General features: G+C 43.9%; 1 protein-coding gene across 1 annotated transcript in view; it reads right to left on the reverse strand.

Annotated features, from left to right (window-relative positions):
- Window positions 1-21356, reverse strand: part of ATP6V0A2 (ATPase H+ transporting V0 subunit a2) — a 38183-nt gene extending 16827 nt beyond the window's left edge. The window contains exons 1-9 of the mRNA XM_058531259.1: window positions 21117-21356; window positions 16397-16475; window positions 14216-14313; window positions 12597-12734; window positions 11583-11671; window positions 10256-10382; window positions 5799-5881; window positions 3674-3767; window positions 2676-2888 (exon numbers count right to left, since the gene is read on the reverse strand). Coding sequence (XP_058387242.1) covers window positions 2676-2888; window positions 3674-3767; window positions 5799-5881; window positions 10256-10382; window positions 11583-11671; window positions 12597-12734; window positions 14216-14313; window positions 16397-16475; window positions 21117-21233 — 1038 coding nt within the window. The 5' untranslated portion in view covers window positions 21234-21356. The remainder of the gene's footprint in view (window positions 1-2675; window positions 2889-3673; window positions 3768-5798; window positions 5882-10255; window positions 10383-11582; window positions 11672-12596; window positions 12735-14215; window positions 14314-16396; window positions 16476-21116) is intronic.
- Window positions 21357-21960: the final 604 nt, after the last annotated feature.

Here is a 21960-nt window from a genome sequence, read left to right on the forward strand (position 1 = left end):
AACTATATATTGAAAGAACACACTGTATGTCTGAGATACCAACTCAAAATGGCCGTATTAAGACATAGTCTAGTAAAATCGTTGGTCTTAAGAAAAAGAAAAAATTCTTTGAGCACCTAGGACAAAAAAAAAAAAGCACACGACATATAAGGAAAAGAAAATTAGATTAATATTAGGCTTTTTGTTAGACACTATGCCAGAACAAAACGGAGTAACATGTTTAAGATACCTATAGAAACCAAAAGCAAAAATTTTTAAAAATGAGCCAAGGATTTTATTTCCAAAAAACTAACTTCCAATGATAAAGGCAGGAGACATACACTATTGTCAGCACGTGAGAACTCAGGGAATACTGTTCCCACAAGCCCCTGGCAAGGACCCTAGAGAACCTGCCTCAAGCAGCCAAGATGACCAGAGCCGTCAACACCAATCCAGCGGTTTGCAGGCCGGCAGCCTCGACGTGCCCCAGTGTAAGCACGGCACTGCCCACCATGAGCTCTGCATCAGCACCACTGTGCACCCCAGGCCAAGTCAATCGTACTGGCAGCAAAAAGACATCGTCTAGACATCGCTGACCGGCAACTGCTGATGCAGGGTGATTAGCTGGTTCCCAATGACACTAGAAAACGTTTTAATTGGCGGGTTATGTCTACGAAAATCAGCCCTTTTTCAAAAAAACTAATGGTGCAAGGAGAAACGAAAAGCCACAGGAGAGACAAGAAAGAAGATAAGGGAAGGGAAGAGGGGAGAATGTGAGGACAGGACACAGTGAAACGAGCAGCAGAGAGCGCATCCCCTTCACAAGGAAATCAGCTGAGTTAGAAGCTGCGAGATGGAGCAGAGACTTGCTGTGCAATGTGGGGAGGACAAACGCCCACTGACAGCTTACTAAGACGCTCTCAAAACACACCAGGCAGGTACCTGTGAACATGGGAGAAACAGCAATCCGGACCATATCCAAACTGAATACAGAGACCTTGAAGGTTAAAAACAACACACACACACACACACACACACAACACATATAACAAGAATAGTAGTCATGTCCCTCAAAACTGAGGTTACCTCAATAAGTAAGAATCATCTAGATCTTTAAAATACATGTCTCATATTCCAAAAAAACTAATTATATTTATGTATGACCTTCTTTCTCAGCACTGGGTATTTTACATTTGTGTCATTACAGACATTACATTTTAGGCTTGTGCCACCACAGAATTATGTAATGAGACAAAATGATTAACAAAAAAACTCACATGAAAGCTTGTTTCCTTAACTGTCACTCGAAATACATAAATCTGTTATTTCCAGTGAAGAATTGAGTTTTGATACAGGAAAACCCTCACAGCAACATGGGAGACTGACCCCATAGCCCTGGAGTGGGAAAAGCCCATTACAGTAGTCCCCCCCTTATCCGCTGTTTCAGTTACCTGCAGGTAAACCAAAACTATGGATAAGGGGGGCTACCACATTCAAAGATCAGAAGCCATAAGAGCAGAGATTGAGGAGTTCAACTATATTTAACAAAAAACTTCTGCAAGACCAAAGCAAATAAACAGAAACACCAACACAAGTGACAAATGGGGGAAAATATTTTTTCTCATATCACAGACAAAGAGCCAATAGAAATAGTAAAAAAAAAAGACCAACAACCCAGTAGAAAGTGCACAAAGCATGTGAACAGAGTTCACCAAAAAAATAAAAATTCAAAAGGCTCTTAAACATACAAAAAGATATTCAACCTCACTCAAAATAAGAGAAATGCAGTAGCTGGCAAGATCTGTCAAAACCGATCCAGCAACTCGCTATCTGGGAACTGATCCTAGAGGTAGATTTGTGCACGACTGAACCATGACAGGTCACGGGCTAGTCGCTGCAACGGTATTCATCAAACTGGAAACCACCTAAACGACCAGGGAACCAGTTAAACAAGCCATTGTACATCCATACAATGGGATACTAAATAGTATAAAAAACAGGGAAGTTTTATTAAATGAAAAGAACAATGTGAATAACATGCAACCTTTTGTGAAGAAAAGGAAACAAAAATATCTATCCCTCTCTGCTTATCTGTGATTAAGAAACTCATACATAACAGACCCAAAACAGTGTTATCTCTGAGCAGAGGACCTGGACAAATGAGGCTACAGGGCAGGAGGAAGCACCTTTCTGTGTCTTCTACATTGTTTTGACTTAAATCATGTGACTATGACTTCCTCAAAAGAGCGAATTAAAAATGCATGAGCACATACACATCCTCGAATGACTGACTCTCCCTAATTCCAGTTCAAAAGAAGCATCAATATGGTGCCCTCTCATCGCTCTACGAAATTTTCTTTATTTCTCTGAGTTTATCAGTTTCTCTGGTTTCCCAAGAGAAGGGCCAGTCTTTTTTTGTGTGTGTGTGAGGAAGATTAGCCCTGAGCTAACATCTGACGCTAATCCTCCTCTTTTTTCTGAGGAAGATTGGCCCTGGGCTAACATCCGTGCCCATCTTCCCCCACTTTATATGGGACGCCGCCACAGCATGGCCTGACAAGCGGTGCATAGGTGCACGCCTGGGATCCAAACCTGTGAACCCCGGGCCACCGCAGCAGAGCACACGCACTTAACCGCTGCACCACCAAGAAGGGCCAGTGTTTTTGGTGCTGGCAGGAAGGGAGCGGCGGCCTTACCGACCCCTCCTCAAGCGCTCGGCGCAGACCGGGCAGGTCAGCCTCGGGACACCAGACTTCAGCAATGAGGCACTTGTTGGTCACGTCGAAGCTGCACATGTTCAGCATATGGTAAATGGCTTTCATTTTCTTCACCTGGATGACTCGGCTGTAGACCGACTCGGCGGCTTTACATAGCACCTGCCTTAAATAATCCTCGGTTTTGTGAAGCACCTGGGTAAGCACAAACAGAGGCTTTCAGCAGAGTGGGCATTTTCCAGTTTTCACCCACAGGGCACCTGACTTCCTTTAGGGGAGTTTCTCCCCATTGATGAGGGGTGATTCCAGGTACTGGCCTTTCCTGGGACAGTTAAGGGAGTGGTTCATTCCTCCTCCGGGGCCCCAGGACCTCCAGGAGGCCAGCAGAAAACCTAAGCTCAGCTAATCAGATGCTCTCTTAGCAGCTGCCTCTCCAGAACATGACCCCAGGGGCACAGGAAATGGTTAGAAGTCGTGATCACTGTGACAGCACGATGGCCTGGCTGCGTCCAGAGCTCCCCGGTTCTTCCCCATTCCCAACCTCGGCCCAGCTCCCTGTCAACCTGTGAGCCACCAACTCTCATCCCATCCCATTCTGCCAGGAAATCCTCTTTTGCTTAAGTGAGTCAGAGTCCACTTCTTGCCACCAAGAGCCCTTACTGACATAAGTAGAAACAACAATTAAAACAGTGCAGGTAACATAACAGCCACCACTTTAAATGGGGCTTGTCTTCTCTGATGAAGAATTATCTCCAACATGTTAGAGATGACCAAAGAAGCTTTTTTAAAGTTCCATCATGATATCCACGTTTCTACCAGGCTGCTAAAATAAAACTTCCATGAAGAGGAGGGAGGTAAGTGACATTCCAGTCTCCCTAAAACATCTTGATTTGTCCACAACCAAAATTTTCCATATTAAAAAAGAAAGTAAATGGATGTGTAAATGTTTGATAAGCCTCAGATAAGAAGGCTTTACTCACAGTATACAGATCTTGAATGCGGGTATTGAGGCCCTCCTGAATCTCCCTTCGCTCCTCGATAGTACTTGGGTAGGGGTACACGTGACAGTGGTAACTAGAAGACAGAATCAACACGGTCTCACGTCCGCCAGACTAGAAGAGGCTACATCAAACAGCAGAATTCCATCAGCTCACCACCTGGGGCTAGCTCCTTCCAAAATGGATAGAAGCAGCCCTCTGGGAAAAGGTGCAGACACAGCCACCTGCCCACGGGAAGGCCCTGCACACAGCCACTCAACAAACATCTACTGAATTCACATTCAGCAAACTCTCTCTTGGATCCAAATTCTATTTCTGCCCTCGATGATTCCTGGAAGCTCGTTCCCAATTCCAACTTTCTGAAATTCACCACCATCCTTTAGTTGGGAATCATTAAACAAGTTTGAAACACAAAAACAAAGACAAAGACAAAGAGGGGTCAGCCCGGCAGTGTAGTGGTTAAGTTCGCACACTCCGCTTCCGCGGCCGGGGAGTTCACAGGTTTGGATCCTGGGGGCGGACCTAGACACCACTCATCAAGTCATGCTGTGGCGGCATCCCACATTAAAAAAAAAAAAAATAGAGGAAGATGGGCACAGATGTTAGCTCAGGGCTAATGTTCCTCAGCAAAAAGAGGAAGTCTGGCAGTGGAGCTTAGCTCAGGGCCAATCTTCCTCACCAAAAAAAAAATAAAAATAAAAAGACAAAGCATACACAACAATTACCTATAAAAAGAGAAAATAAAGGGAACAAAAAGCTCTGGTTTCCCAGCAACAGCCTCTGACACATGACGCAGTAAACCTCTCCATCACCCCACGGGCCAATGTCTTCCGAGGGCTGCAGGACACCACAACACCCTGGGGCAGGGAGAGCTGTGCCTCCCAAACTGCAGTTGCTCCTACATGGCCTTAATATTTTAATGCCATACTTCACGTTTTTCTTTAAGTTCTGACTATTAAATTAAATACTTACTCTTATCCTAAGCAATGATATCTGTGAAATCATGGGTTTGTGTGCTGGTTACTACATAAAAATAAATATGTATCTATTAAAATAACAGGTTTGTCCATATAATATCTAAAATTACTTTCCATACCACCAGTGATTGAGTATCAAACTCTGATCCAAAGGAAATACTCAAGCCCCATCCTGATCCTGCAAGAAACAAGGCCATCTAAAATTTCCCTGAGTGGGCCGGCCCCGTGGCTTAGTGGTTAAGTGCGCGGGCTCTGCTGCTGGTGGCCCGGGTTCGGATCCCGGGCGCACACTGACGCACTGCTTCTCCAGCCATGCTGAGGCTGTGTCCCACATACAGCAACTAGAAGGATGTGCGGCTATGACATACAACTATCTACTGGGGCTTTGGGGGAAAAATAAATAAATAAAAAATAAATAAATAAAATAAAATTTCCCTGAGCGTAAGAAAACAAACGAGTTCTTTTGAGTTTTTTATTTGGCTTGACTTATTTTCCCATCTGTTGACAAGAATAAGTCACAGGTGGATTCTTGTTACGACACAGCGCGACACTGACTGCTGGCTCACGCTGCACTGGAGCCTCTTCCCTGCATCACCTCATTTAGTCCTAACAGTCCTGCGAGAAACCTGGACTTGGTGACTCCTGAGTTTGCCCAGTGAGTGAGCGGCAAAGCCAGGCTCTGAATCCAGGCAGGCCACTCAGAGCCCACACTCTTCACCACTCACCATGACCCCTTCCCCATGGTGCAAAGAAGAAAACCGCCAAGTGTTCAGGAAAGATGAACCACATGCTCAATGATGACAGAGAAGCTTATGTGCAGCTAAAACTATGAGGAAGGCACAAAATATTAAAATCTGATTCCTTCTCCAATTGATCCTAAGTCCCAAGGAAAAAAATCACATCTTGGAATGTTATTATCATGGTCTCTACTTTTAAATTATTTTAAGTATTGCACTGGCAAGAGAGATAACAAATTGAATGTTTAAAAACATGATATTACTGAAAGATATCATATAACAAAACCCAGCAGCCTTTGCACCCGCTATATTTCTCTTCAAACACAGAGGAACATTTAAGGAAAACTAGAGGTTACTGAATATAAAGAAATAAATGAAATGAAATTTTCTTACCAATCACATATCTTCTTAACCTTGTGGCCAATCTGCTCTCCCCAAAAGGATATTAAAAACACATACCATTTTATGACTTCTCCCTACAAAGAATAAACAAGGTTAAATGTTACTTCTGTGTCTAGAACTTTGAAAACTGGCAGCTCAAACTCCGTCAGAGAGTTAGTTCATTCACTCATTCAACAAATACTGTCAATCTTCATTATGTCCAGATTCCATAATTGCAAATTCACCCCAAAAATCATTTATAACTCCAAAATCAATACTCGCAGTGTTTTCTCGGTCGTTTGCAGACATGTGGAGCAACAAAAATTCTGAGTCACCCAACCTGCATATTCCAGCTGAGTCAAACAAGGAGCATTTGGCCTTCTTGTTTCAGCTCTCATACTGTTAACAAGTGTCCTTTTCGTGGTCTGACAGTACCGAATTTTTCCCATTTTTGGGCTTTTCGTTGGTGATTTCACTGTTTAAAAAGGTCCTCGGGGGTAGTGCTGAAGCACTGTCTAGTGTTCCTGGGCACAGGAAGACTGTGATGTGTCTTACAGAGAAAACACGCGTGTTGTATAAGTTTTGTTCACGCATGAGTGACAGTGCTGTTGGCGGGGAGTTCAATATTAATGAGTCAACTATATATTAAGTAAGGTGTCTTTAAATAGAAACACACATAGTGGCCAGCCCGGTGGCGCAGCAGTTAAGTACACACGCTCTGCTTCAGTGGCCTGGGGTTCGCAGGTTCAGATCCCGGGTGCGCACCAACACACCGCCTGTCGAGCCACGCTGTGGCGGCGTCCCATATAAAGTAGAGGAAGATGGGCACAGATGTTACCCCAGGACCAATCTTCCTCAGCAAAAAAGAGGAGGATTAGCAACAGATGTTAGTTAGCTCAGGGCTGATCTTCCACACACACACAAAAAAAAGAAACACACATAAAACAAGGTTACCTACTGGCAGGTCGACAAACATGTGAGCAGAAGCTGGCAGGAACCTAACCCTGCATGTCCCCCAGGAGCAGTGGTTCAGTATTCACAGAGACTTTATAGAACATAACCACTACGAATAATGAGAATTGATTGTATTTACAAAGATTCTACAAATAAAACGGAACAGGTTTTTGGCCTGTTTGCCAGACGCTGGTCCAGGTGCTAGGAATACAGCAGTCAAGAAAACAGACAAAAATCCCTGACCTGGGGGAGGAGAAGGGGAGGGGAGCTTATATTCCACTTGGCAGCGAGAGACATAAAGAAAATACATAATATGTCAAACAGAGCTAAGTGCTAGCTATAAAAAAAATAACGCTGAAAGGGGTGATGGCGGGGGAGGGGCGGGGAGCTGTGATTTTATAGGGTGATCAGGGAAGGCCTTCCGAGAAGGGGGGCATGGGAGCCGAAAGGAGCGAAGGAGGTAAGGGAGCAGCCCACGTGGACAGTGGGGGAGGAGCCTTCGGAGCCTCAGGAAGAGCTCACGCAGAAGCGAGGTGAGGGAAAGCAAGAAGGCCAGCAGGGCTGAGGAGGCGTGGACAGGAAGAGAGCAGTAACACAGACGGGCAAATCAAACCCCACGTCCTCTCCAGAACCAGGACCAAGAGAATGCACACAGAAACGTAAGCAGTGGCGCTCTGCGAGGGAGGATTACAGGTGACTGATTCTCCTCTTCATGTTTTCTATATTGTTCTCAATTTCCTATAATGAGCGTGCATTTCCTTTGGAATCATGGGGGAGGAGCTGCATTTTCAAGATATACAAATCTCTATCCGTTTCTTGTATTTCCTCACAGACATTTGATGCCCTTTAACATCTCTGGTAAAACTCAGCACAAAAGTGCTTAGAAAGTGTATAGAAAAAAAAATTTTTTAACTTGAGTAAATGCTCTGCATAAGAATGACTGATGTGTTCTCTTAATAAAGAAAAAACTCATAAGAATATATAAATGCTACTTCAGAACAGTTTTGATCTTCAGCTTTACATAGAGAGGTCATAATGGTCACAGTAGAAGGATAATTAACAGATTGCTCCCGGCAGTTACAAGAGCCACACAAAGGAGAAAATATCACAGGTGTATGGTTAATGAACAGCTTGACTCATTAGATTTTCCCACATGTGTGGCTTACTCAGGCTGAACATTATGAAAATCATTTCACAGCCAACTCCTCTGTTTGTGTCAAAACCACTAAGGGATATATATTAACTTTGCAGCCACAAATCCTGAGGCAAATCTAGAAAAAAAACACGAACTCTTTTCTCAAAATTAAGAAGCCCAAGTTCATTTTCTACCTTTTGCAAATCAGTTCATCCTCATCTAGAGTAACACAGTTATTTTTATGGTGAAGTCTAAAAAAAAAAAATCACAGATTTAAAAAGGTGATCATGGCTCTTTCTCTCTCCTGCTCCTTGGCTTTCCTTCTTGAATAATTCAGCAAGTGTATGCGGGGAAGGACCTGGGGGATGGACAGGGGTATGGGGCGGACAGTGGCCCAGGGCAAAGTCAGAGCCCAAGCCAGATGAGGAGGCCGGGTGCAGGGGAGCAGTCCAGGTGGGTATGAGTGGGTTGAGAGCCTAGGTGGAGTGAGGCGGGCATCCACACCAGTGGGCCATGGGGATGGGGAACTCAGAGCTCCATGCAGCAAGAGGAAGGGGGCGGCAGAGATGGGACATTGGTCACATACAGCTGGATGATCAAATAAGTAAACACATTAACAATAATGGGAGCAAAGTTTCTCATTATCAAAGAAAGAAATGACATGTACAGAAATGGACTTAGGGGCGTCCTCGTGGCTTGGTGGTTGAGTGCGCGCGCTCCACTACTGGCGGCCCGGGTTCGGATCCCGGCCGCGCACCGATGCACAGCTTCTCCGGCCATGCTGAGGCCGCATCCCACATACAGCAACTGGAAAGATGTGCAACTATGACATACAACTATCTACTGGGGCTTTGGGCGGAGGGGGGAGGATTGGCAATACATGTTAGCTCAGAGCCGGTCTTCCTCGGCAAAAAGAGGAGGATTAGCATGGATGTTAGCTCAGGGCTGATCTTCCTCACAAAAAAAAAAAAAAGAAGAAATGGACTTAGACTGAATCCAGTGGTCTCAGATTGGAATTGGATGTGAACTCACAGTTTTCAATACATACACATAGGTACAGAAATAAAGTTGTGGGCCGGCCCCGTGGCTTAGCAGTTAAGTGCGTGCACTCAGCTGCTGGCGGCCCGGGTTTGGATCCCGGGCGCGCACCGACACACCGCTTCTCTGGCCATGCTGAGGCCGCGTCCCACATACAGCAACTAAAAAAAAGGATGTGCAGCTATGACATACAACTACGTACTGGGGCTTTGGGGGAAAAATAAATAAATAAAATCTTTAGAAATAAAGTTGCAAGTGTCTGTGTGTATACATCCTAGAGCTGTCCACTGACAGAGCCAGGGAACAGCAACACCTGAGTAACAATGGGCACATCCAGAGACCATATGCTGGCTTCTAAATACCATTCTCCACTAAAGAGAAGCAGGCTCCTTGGAGAAATGGCTGATTCTAGAGCTGTGTGAGGGAAACTACGAGATGAATCTGGACATCTTATTGTGCAAGAAAGCAAGTAAGTGCTCAAAAAATGATGGGAACCCATAAAAAGAATAGAAAAGCCAGCTTGAATGGGCTCCAACTGGCCAAATCTAGAGAATTTGAATATGAAAATAGATAATTACAGTAAAAGAGTATAACTCATTGAGTAAAATAGGAAATAAGTGAATGCACTGAAAATCTGATGAGAAAGGGGATACTTACAGAGTTTCAAAGCACTTCCCCCAAAACACCTATTAATTACAAACAAAAAGGAGTAACTTCACAGCACAGAAGCTAAGAGTCACTACGTGATCAAGTGATCAAAGAGAACATCACCAGCAATGGGACCAACTGAACTGTGGGCCCCCATGGGATGCAGGGAGGAGAACACAGCAACACTTCTGTGACCTTCCTGCCAAAGAAGCATGACCTGAATCTAACCAGGAGAAAACACCAGACAAAGCCAAACTGAGGGACACTCTACCAAAAAAACTGGTAATAATTTTAAAATGTCAAGGTCAAGAAAGTCAAGGAAACACTGAGAAACTGTCTCAGGTTGAAGGAGACCAAAGAGATGTGACACTCAAATGCAAAGTGTGATTCTAAACTAGATCCTTTGCTATAAAAGACAGTATTGGGAAGACCACTGAAGCCTGAATGGGGTCTGAGGCTTGGAGGGTAGTGACATATCCACCCTGGTTAACTTCCTGGTTGTATGGTATATTAATCCCCTAGTCTATTATGACAGTGAGGGAGAAAGTCCTCGATTTTAGGAACCACACGAATGTATTCGAGGCTGATAAGGCGTCAGGTGAACAGCTCCCTCTCAGATGCCACACTCTGCACTGCGCCTCCCACGTGGCTGTAAGTCTGTCACTGTTCAAAGGTGATCGTGACGTTTACTCACCGTTTCAGGGTCTTCGAGGGGCTCATCCAGCTCTGCATAGGTCACGATGGTGTACCCTTTGCAGACCCTCCACAACATTTTTTCAAATGCTTCAACTTTTCCTTGGCTAATTAGGCCAGATACAAACCTATGAGACAACAGACAAAGCTGCAGTCAGTTGAAAGCAATGAGTATTATGAAACTGCATTAAAAGGATGATGAAGACTTTCATTTCTGGGAAAATGATAAAGATATCCTGAAAGCCCTCCAACTGCAAAACATCTAAAACGCTGGATAAAATATTTTTGAAACATCTTTTTAAAGGTATAGCTGAGCCTACAATTAAGAGAAATTCTTGGAATCCAAAAATAAAACAAGACCTCGTAGCTATCCTGACATATTATACCAATCCAGTATCTTAAGGCCTCGAGTTTCAACGCCAGCATGGGAGACGGAAGACAGGCACTGGGTCAATGTAAGGTGAGGCGATGGAACTGAATCCCCCCTAATCCCCCTAAAATTGGGACTCCCCCAAAGGGCTACACCTTATTGAATGGGTGGACTAGAAAAAATCCACCTTGCAAAGGAGCCTACAAGTAAACTTGTTTATTTCAGTTTTGGTTCTGGATAGAAACAAAAAAATCTTCCTTAAGAATTTACAACCACAATTTAGAATTCACTCAGGTTTGTGGCTTAAACTCACATTACTTGCATAGTAAAAAAACAAACAGAAAAACAAAAAAATCCCAAGCTGAGAAATCAATGTAAAATGATTCCAGGTTGGTAGAGGGCTCCCAGGTACCGGACAAATGTAAAAATAAATTCTCTCTGAAGGAATACATCCTCAAACTAAACATCAAGGAATTCCTACAGATAAGGAACAGAGAAACATAAGTTCATAACAAAAAGAAATCACAGATCACATGAGGAAACAAGTTACCATTAGTTCAAGTAAACAGACAGAATAAACAGCAGAAAGAGACCCTTAAAATACAATTAATAAATTACCCAACTCAGTCTAGCCCCTTTCCACCAAACAAAACAGGACTTGACGCTTCAATGACCAATTATTTTAGCCTTATTGGAGTAACACTGAATGGCATAAATGTTCCTTCTTTCTAGCTGATTACACCAAAAGAAGAAATTCCCATCATATTTAGCTAAAAAGTCAATACAGTTGAGTAATTCAACTCAGCAAATACAGGAGTACAGTGTTTGCTTAAACAAATATTCACTTTCTTTCGTTCAGTCACAGGCTTTCAGGCAGGGCCCATTCACCCACTCGGTCAGCTCCTCTTCCTCGACAAGAGGGCAGTACAGAGCTGACCCCCCGGTTGCTGTCACCTACCCCAGTTTTGCTCCCAGCCTCTGCATACTGCTGTAGTCCAACAAGGAATCAGTCTCTAAGGAAGGGAATTCTTCATAAGTGGGTTCAAACTACAAAGAGACATGAAACCAACGGTGTCTCATTAAAAGTGACACTTTATTTCTCATGTCATGCTTCCAAACAGGTTTCCAGGGCATCCTAACTCACTACTTAGATCTGGTGTCGAGGCCCCAAGATAACTTAGACTGCAACTCAGCTCTGATAAAGAAAGAAGATAATTTCCCCATCCCTTATTTGTAAGCTGCTTGAAGACACTTACATAAAAGCATAGTTATAATCTATGTCATCACCTTAATCCAAGATGGAGTAACTTTGTCAGAGGTCACCACTATATGAAGTGAAACTGAGTTCGGAAGGGTGTACTTCTCCCCTCTCTGATACTCAGCTGAGTATAGTGCTACTACGTAGACTATTCTTTATTTTTATAAATTAGAGATGTTTTTACTTCCTTTACTCTTAGCAATTTGGGGGGGAAAAATAAATTTTAAGAATTCAACTTCCACTGTTCAATTTTTTCTCATGATCACAATAAGATTATTTTCAACTACAAACTGAAGCATTTCACAGACACGAAGTATTATTATTGCTGAAACCAACCAACACAGGAAACGGCTTAATGCCTTTTTTTTTTGCTTGAGGAAGATTCACCCTGAGCTAACACCTGTGCCAATCTTCCTCTATTTTTGTATGTGGGACGCCACCACAGCATGGCTTACGAGTAGTATAGGTCCACGCCCAGGATCCGAACCCACGAAACCGGGGCCACCGAAGCAAAAGGGGCGAACTTATCACTACACTGTGGGGCTGGCCCCTTAAAGCTTTTTTAATGTCATACAATCCAACAGGAAAATAAAGCTAAGATCAAAATGTATCTCTTTAAAAACGCAACACATCGACAGGAACTGGTAAAATAGGAAACCTTATGGGCATGAGATTTTTATGAAAAATGCGCGTCCTCCTAGGTGTCGTCAGTACCTCCACATTTCGTTTCATGAAGGTTTTGGTGACTCTCAGCATGTGCGTATACTCAATCAGTTCGAGCAAGTTTTTCCTCAGTTTCTCTTTGTTCTTAGTGACTTCTCTCAGTTCAACCTCGAGCTTCTGCAACTGCTCCTAAAACAAAACGGCAGTTACTTAAGAGTATGGGTAAGCTCCAAGTCTAGTTCCAATAATCTTTCTACAGTACCCCAAAACCAATGGTCTGAAAAAGCCAGAATTTATGATAGTTTGACAGACATATGAAAACATGCAAAGATTTTAAAAGTTCATCATTTATTGTTTCACATTAATTCAGGTAATTCCAACAAAGCGCATGCCACGTATGACAGAAAGCATTCGGATGCTGTGATGACTAAGTCTGGACCGCAAGGCTGGACCCAGTCTCTAATCTCAGTTCCTATCATTTTTTTTGGTTTTCCTTCACCTGCTTTTCAATTATCATACATCGGAGAGTCTTCCTCTTTCAGGTCTACATTCCCTTTTATTTGCAACAGAAAATTTTTAGATAATCTTTTCTAAACATATATATTCCTAGTCTCTAGCTTAAGAGTTTCTATGCAGTTGCACTTGCACAGTTACTGGGCACAGAAATTCTTGGGCACAAATCTTCTTTAATAATTAGTTACATACCAAGCATCCTTAAGAATACTTAAGTATTAAAACAATAGAAGCATAAATCTGTAAAACAAATCATTGACTCAATGAAAATTCATATTCACACAAATCACTTGACATACAACATTCATTACTTGTGCTCTGCTTTATAAAAACTATAAACAGTCAGTAATCGCTATATTTGTAATTATCTCATAACCAACCCATCAGACAGGCCAAACCAGACAACTGCTTTCTACTCATCTGATTGTATAAGTCTTTCTCGAGTCCACTCATATACCAAACGTTAAATGACTTCTTCCCAGATAAACCACCAGCAGCCAGCAATGGAATGGTCCCGGTTACACAGTACTAATTGTTTCAGAAGAACTACAAGGAGCTCTGGTCTATTTCCCAGTGTGATGAACTATCAGATGATTAGACGGAAACCTCAATGGGTAATTCATGGGGGGATGCTAATGAACAAGACCAGCCAGTGTTCTCACAGGGAGAACACTGTATCCTCAACACCCAAGACACTGAACTCAGGGAGAAGGAATTCTGTTTGCTGCCCACCTGGAACAACATATCACCGTCATACTAGCTTCTGGAAGTCAGAGGGGAAGGGCAGTGAAGTGGGGAAGAATGTGAAGGGCACAGGACTGAAGCCTCGATTACGTGCACTAGGAGAGGCAAGCTAAGGCATGGATAAGCCCAGGATGACCTTTAAGAAACATTACATGACTAAGAACCAGATTTCACAACCTAATTCTCATTGGCCTCTGTTCAACACCACCTGGAAAGAGAGCACACATCTTATATTTTAAAGGAAAACTGAATTACAGTTAAAATTTGTCACAGATAAGCCATTACTGAGGTTCTTTAATTTTCACTCCACGGTTTTGAGAAGAAAGGCAGAAAAGCATTGGACAGTATAAAATAAGGAAATAAGCAGTATCTGAGACGAGTGACTTAAGACAGTGTCTCCAGAAACAAGTTACCTGCATTTCTAGAACTTGTTTCAGAGGTGGTGCAGGAGGACTGGTCTCTCCCTCGGGAAGGGGAATATCAGCTCTGTTAATTTCCTGCACCAAATACACTGTGGAAATAAAAATTAAACAAACTGGACTCAACAACTTACTATAAGGCATTTCAGTCACAACATTTTACATCCCAACCTTGCCTAGGTCATCGAAAAATTAATGTGTAAATGCACAAAAATCTTGCTTCTTCCAACTGACTTATAGGTCACCATTTGAGATCTTGTTTCCAAAGGTGTGCAAAATAATTCTGCCGAGAGAGAGCAGCATGCTGTGACAAAACAAACAATAACCTGGAGAAACATTTTCTGAAATTCCCCACATTTTCTTCATTTCTAAAACTTGGAAGAACTTTGGCGTCACAGCTGACCTGCACCTGTAGATAAGGCAGAAGGTGAAGGACACACCCAGAAGTCAGGAACAACCCAATGACAGACATACAATCGTCCCACCAGAGACAGCACTGTGACTTCCCTGCAGACGCCCTCAGGAGGAAAGAAGTCTCCATCAGGAAAAGCAGGACCCCCATCAGCAAAGGAGCCTTGAGAGACACAGGGCAGGAAGCCGGCTCTCCGGAGAGGACAGTTAGCCAGGATGCTCTGACTTAGAACAGCTTGCACTGCTTGCCTACTTACATCAAAAACTAGATTCATGAAACTAATAGCGAACCAGCCAAAGTTAATTTAAGTTCTTTAGTTTACATTTTCAATTCCACAGAGGGTCCTTTTCCTTAGGATAAAAGTCACGATACCTGATAAAGTCATGACTAGATATAATATCTTGGAGAAGCGTTACTGGTTGTTTTATTAAGAAAGAAAGAAAAAGAAAAGTGAGGATGTATTACCAACAGAGAGCAAAGGAAGCACTGGTTTAAGCGGTTTCTAGAAATGGATGCAAATTGTTTTAACCCATTCATACCTAAACTTACTTGAGAGTTCCTTTTTTTTTAAGTCTGTATTCTTTCTGAAACAGTTTAAGCTATAGGAAGTCCTGGACTTGTCTAATAGGTTGTCATTCTATCCTGCCTTTAAAACCTCGTTCCACATATAAGACCTGTCCAATGACACGTGTGTTGCCAAGAGAGAAATGCGATGTCGCTATGGTACACAATCCACACATGTAACCAGGACCTCAAACAATATGAAAAGGAGTAGACTTCAGAGGACTCAAAGGTTTTTTGATCTCAAAAATCTCCAATTAAAAGATATAAAACCCACAATAATTATTAGCTATTAGAAATCATTCCAAAACTCATACGCTCCCCCGTCTCCAACTCTCTCATCCCCATGTTTTTCTGTTCATCCTTCTACAAACAAATTTTGTACTTCAGTCAATTGTCTGAGATCATTTTCCCCCCTATTTCAGTCAGAACTTCAGGGCTTGAATTGATAATGACTGTTGCAGGCTAAGATGTTAAAGATGTTACAGATAAAGAAGTAGGCTTGAACTACTGAGTCTCAATGGTCAACAGTCAGAGGACACTGATCTAACACCTTCAGAAGGCCTGAGAAAAAGGAAATTATCAACCCCTCTACCTGCTACTTCCTACCTCCCTCCCTCGTTCTTTGATGTAATTTTAAGTCATATATTAACATGTATACAATGTTTTTAAATTATAATAAACTCCAAGGAATTGGTTAAATAAATTACGGTTCATTAATACAATGAAATGCTATGCAGCCATTAAAAATGATGATGGGTCAATCTGTTTAATGGAATGTAAAGACGCTACAGTGAGTACCATTAAGTGACAAACAAAGCTGAGAACAAAGTAACCTGACCATTACGTACGTAGATCCTTACTTTTATAGATGAATAGTAAAAAGTATGGAAAAAATAGAAATATCATATATATTTAAAAATAAATAAATAATATAAAATAAATATTTTTAAATATAAAATATAAAAATATAAAAAATAAATATAATATATAAAAATAATATCAACCTGCAATATATAGGCTTATATATAATATATATTATATAAAAATAATATAAACCTACATAACAGTGATTACTTCTGAATGGTGAGAATACAGACAATTTCTTTTTTCCTTTCTGCTTGTCTATATTTTCTATTTTTCTAAAGTGAACAAGGTTTGCCTACATAAAAATAATTATTTAAGTATTAAAATAAACTTACCCAAGATTCGCTCTAGTTCTTCACACCTCTTCACCTCACCAACAAATTTTCTTTGAAAAGAACTTACATTCTGGTTGAGCTGAGAAAAGGATAAAAAATTTGCTTTGAACTTTCTAAAATTTAAAATAAATTTGATTTTAAGAATATTATTGGCAAAGGTTTAAGGAAAAGCACGTCCTCATATACTACTGAATGGAAGTATAAACTGACATGACTTTTCTGGAAAGCGATTTGGCAACCGTTATCAAAAAAGCCTGAAAAATATCCTTTGGCCCAGAGATATCCCATGAAGAAATTTAACCAAAGGGAAAAACTATAGATACGCATATAAATTTATCTAGAAGAACAGCACTCTCAGAGATAGAGAAAAAATGGTAACAACAGAAAATGGGTTAAAGAAATTACAGTCTGTATCCATACCATGGAATACTACTCAGCAATGAAAAGGAACCAGCTACTGACACACTCAACGTCACAGAGGGCTCTCAGAAACATGATGCAAGTGAAAGAAGCTGACACAAAAGGCCACATGTGTGATTCCATTTCTACGAAATGTCCACAAAAGGCCAAGTTAGAAGCAGAAAGTAGGGTAGTGATTGCCTGGGGCTGGGGGAGGAATGGGGATTAACTGTAAGTCAGCATAAGGGATCTCACTCAGGTGACGTAATGTTCTAAAACTGGACGGTGGCGATGGATGCACAACTCAGTTTTCTAAAAATCAATGAACTGTACACTTGAAATCAGTGAATTTTATCATACACATCAATAAAGTATAAAATTATGGTTTGGTCGTATAACTGATTACTATGCACTTATTAAAAATTATGTTCTAAATGACTGAGGTATTTGATTATATTAAGAAATTATTATTAACAACTTTAGGTATGATAATGGTATTGGGGTTATGATTTTTAAGTATCCTTACCTTTCAGAGATACTTATTATAATATTTATAAGTGAAATTATACATCTAGGATTTGCTTCAAAATGGTCCTGTCTAGGAGGGGGTGGAAGGATGGAATGAGTGGCCGAGAGGTTATACTGTGGGTACATGGGAATTCACTGTTCCTGTATACTCTTTCCTCTACTTAACTTCTTCTAATACAAAGCTTAAAACAATAAAAAATATTGCAAAAGAATATTTAATAAAATGAGGAGATTAGTCATGATCTGTGTGTGAAAAAGATTCAAGATATTTTCAGTGTGGTTCCAGTTATATAAAAATACATACACTGGGCCAGCCCCGTGGCTTGGTGGTTAAGTGCGCACGCTCTGCTGCTGGCGGCCCAGGGTTTGGATCCCGGGCGCGCACCAATGCACCGATTCTCCGGCCATGCTGAGGCCGCGTCCCACATACAGCAACTAGAAGGATGTGCAACTATGACATACAACTATCTACTGGGGCTTTGGGAGAGGGGGTGGAAAAAGGAGGAGGATTGGCAATAGATGTTAGCTCAGAGCCAGTCTTCCTCAGCAAAAAGAGGAGGATTAGCACCGATGTTAGCTCAGGGCTGATCTTCCTCACAAAAAAAAAAAATACATACATATGTACATTTTAAAATATTATTAGAAAAATAACGTTTGATTGACCAATATTAACCAAAAAGTTAAAGCGTTTATTTCTAGGTATTCGGATCATGGAAGTTACCATCTTATTCTTACTTTCTCTTCTTTGGACGTTTTCCAAATTTCCCACAATGGACATATATTACTTTTATAATAAAAAAAATTACAGTAATCACTCATGTCGAAAGGCATTTAGGGCAAGAATTTTATCTTTATTCCATCAAGCATCTGTACTGGGCATTCTCAAAAAACAGAATTAGACAACGGCTTGGCATGAAACTGCTCAAGCAAACTGAGAAGTATCTACCCCAAAGGTTCAGTTTTTGTTTAGTTTTTCAAATTTTTTTTTAATAATTAACCAGAAGAAATATAAAATTTCCAATTTCACTTCTGTTTGCCACATCTGTATTCATTTCTGGGTCATACTAACCTAAAGCAACCACTTTCAAGTCCCTAATGATTCAAACACCATCTACTCCTATAGAACTAAGAACGTGAAAGGGAAGCTGCGCACCAAAGCCGTCTACAAATGACACCACTTTTCAATTTCAATTTTTTTCCTTCAATCTCAAACACTAATTGGACATGATGGTTCTACAACAGAATCTTTATGAAGAGGCCAATTTCTACGGCAATGACACCAACATGACTGGGTTTGATAGACGCCATCTGACATATATTAACTTTTTTTTCTGTTGTGTGGTTTCTTTTTTTTTTTTTTTGTGAGGAAGATCAGCCCTGAGCTAACATCCCTGCTAATCTTCCTCTTTTTGCTGAGGAAGACTGGCCCTGAGCTAACATCTATTGCCGATCCTCCTCCTTTTTTTTTTTTCCCCAAAGCCCCAGTAGATAGTTGTATGTCATAGCTGCACATGCTTCTAGTTGCTGTATGTGGGACGCGGCCTCAGCGTGGCCGGAGAAGCCGTGCGTCGGTGCGCGCCCGGGATCCGAACCCCGGGGCCGCCAGTAGCGGAGCGCGCGCACTTAACCGCTAAGCCACGGGGCCGGCCCTGTTGTGTGGTTTTTTTTTACAAAGTTTTGTTTCTGTTTTCTTTTTAGGGAGGCAATGTCCCCCTAATTCCGGGCTAGTGATATTAAGCACATTTTAACATAGATTCATTTTGGGACTAACATTTAACCTGGGAACACCAACCGAGGATACTTGGTGTGTTTTTACTGATACCCACAGCAGGGATGTTCCCACCCCAGCAGCCAAAGGACTAAAGGAGTAAACTGTTCTTAGACTGCAGACTGTTACACAGTGAGACGAACTTTCCCTTCACTGAGTCCTGCTGGTTAGTTGAAAAACCGTTTTTTTTTCCAGGTCTTCTCATTGGCTGTCACTACAGAAACTTTTGACCTGCCTCCTTTCCCTTAGAAAGATTACTAAAAGAAAAGGGGAAAACCATCCAGCCTGTGCAAGCCAGGAAAGACTGACGTCAGTGATCCCATCCGGTGAACCCAAAGTCAGTAAGAAACTCCAGAAAAGAGCAGAAAAAGAGTCAGACGTGATGGAGCTTTCTGTGCCAGCACCCATGCTGCTTGACAGTCAACTGGAAGACACAAACACACAAACACACACACACAGGCTTACCTGAGCTCTGAAAACCTAGCAACACACAAGGAAGAGCTCATTTTAGCATTTTAGTTTTATTTTCCTTCTGCAAAAAGATGAACCACACTTTCTTTTTCTTTCACTGATTTTCAGTTAGAGAAGTATCCCCCACTCCCTAACGTAATGGCACTGTGAAACTGGCATCTTTGTGGTGATTAGGACACTTGTTCAAATCTCTAAGATCTAAGCTTGATAAGTCTCTTGGCTTGAGCACTAACAGGATGGAACAAATCCATGTGTAATAAAGAAGGGAGCCTGTTTCCCTCACGACTGTTTCCTGAATCTTTCGGGTGCTGCTCACAGCTCAGCACAGCACCCACCAGGTAAGTGGGTACCCTGCTCGGAAGCCCCAGTGGCTCCAGGAACCAGGAGGAGAGTCGGGCCTGCCCTGCAGCCTCCTCTGGCACACAGGAGTTTCTCCCTGACCTTGAGACCGCCTCACCCGGCCACCCCAAGGATCACTGACATCACATCTTGGGTAGGCATGATCCCTTTGGAAATTAAGGACCTCCTCCAAGACATGAAGGGAAACAACCAGGAGATGAAGGCTGTGGCCCAGGAAATAAGATGTTCACCTGAAGTGACTTTCAGTTCAATCCGTAAGTATCAGGTCCTGCTTAATAACCTCCGGTCCACAGGGGTTCTTTCCCCCCAGGGCATTTATCACAGTCCATAGTCAGAGGACTATGTCTATCTGTCTCCTCCCAGACTGGGAGCAACAAGAACACAAGGACTTTGTCTGCCTTGCTCACCACCGCGTCCCCAGCACCAAAACCAGGGTCTAGAACAGAGCAAGCACTCAGTACAAGCTTGTTCGAGTGTTCAACAGACGCCTATTAAGGCCCACCAGCACAGGGACTGTGCTAAGTCTTGGGGAATCGGGAGTGACCAAGGCAGGCCAGGCCCTTATCCTGAGGCGTGGGTGGAGACAAACGAACGCGTGAGCAGATACAGAACCAAGGGTTTGTTATTACTCGCTCGGGAGACAGCTCCCGTTCAACAAACACTGCCGGCGCTGGCGCCGCTCACGGTCCGGACATCAGCCCACGTCTCTGAACAACACCGGCAACAGCCCTTCCCTCCAGGAGCTCACACCAAGCGCCTTCCCAGCCAGGCTCCGGGCTCTCCTGTCCCTCCACCCGGGACCCCCTTCCCCCGGATCTCCCCACGGCCGGCTCCTTCCCATTCAGGTCTCGGCGCAAACGTCACCCCCTCAGAGAGGCCTCCCGGACCAGCCCAGCCGAGTCACCATCGCGCCACCCCGTTGTATTTTCTTTCTTGCCAACAGCTTCTCGTTTACATACTTATTTGCTTAGTGTTTGCCCCGGCCTCCCCCGTAAGCTCCAGAAGAACTCCAAGAGGCCTTCTGGGACCCGCTCCCCGCTCAGCCCGGTGCCGGCAGCCCGGGCGCTCCCAGCATCCACGGCACTCCCCGAAGCTGACGGGGACGACACGGGGCGGTCCCGACGGCCCCGGCCGCCCTGCCCGGCGCCCGCGGAGGAGGCCCAGCGGGACGGCCGCGGCTCGGGCGACACTCACGTCTCGGAACTGGACCAGGCCCTTCTCGCCCAGGGCGCTGAGGCACTCGTAGGCCGTGCCCGACTGCAGGAAGAGCTGCGCCAGGCACATGGTCTCGCTCCGGAACAGGGACCCCATGGCCGGCCGGCCCGCGCCCCCGCGGGGCCCGAGGGCGGCGGCGGCTCCGGGCGCGCGGGCCCGCACGGTCAGCAGGGGCGGCGCGGGCCTCGGGCTCCTGCTGCGCCCTGGCCGCGGCCCCGCACCATGGGGCTCCCGGCTGCACCGCCGCCCGGGTCCTGCCACCGCGGCCGCCGCTCCGGCCGCCGCCACAGCCGCCCGCGAGGCCCCGCCCCCACCGCCGGTTCCGGTTCCGCCCCCGCGCGCGCGCCCCGCCGGCCGACCAATGGGCGCCCGGAGTTGCGGCCGCCCGCGGCGGGGCCAACCGGCGCAACCCCGGCGAGGGGCGGCCGAGGCTCCCCGCGCCCGGCCGGACCCGGCGGAAGACAGCCCCGCGCTCTGCTGCTTAGATCTTATGACAGTGAGTTTACGTGCCACAGAGTTCACCCGATTAGAGTGCACAAGTCTGTGGTTTTTAGTAACGTTACAGAGTGGTTGTGCAGCCATCACCACGACCAATTTTACAGCCTTTCCATCAGCCCGTAAAGGATTCCTCCTGCTAAGCTGCAGGCAATCCCCTGCCCATCGGGAGCCCAGGGCAACCACTAAACAGCCCTGTCGCCATAGATCTGCCTATCCGGCATTCACATCAGCGGAATCAGGCCATACGGTGTTTTCGGCTCGCTTTGCTCTCGGGTCCTGTCCCTGTGCGGACCAGAGAGCAGGTCGGATGCCCGGCGCTGCAATC

Source organism: Diceros bicornis, chromosome 35 (genome assembly GCF_020826845.1).
Source record: "Diceros bicornis minor isolate mBicDic1 chromosome 35, mDicBic1.mat.cur, whole genome shotgun sequence".
NCBI classification, from domain to species: domain Eukaryota; kingdom Metazoa; phylum Chordata; class Mammalia; order Perissodactyla; family Rhinocerotidae; genus Diceros; species Diceros bicornis.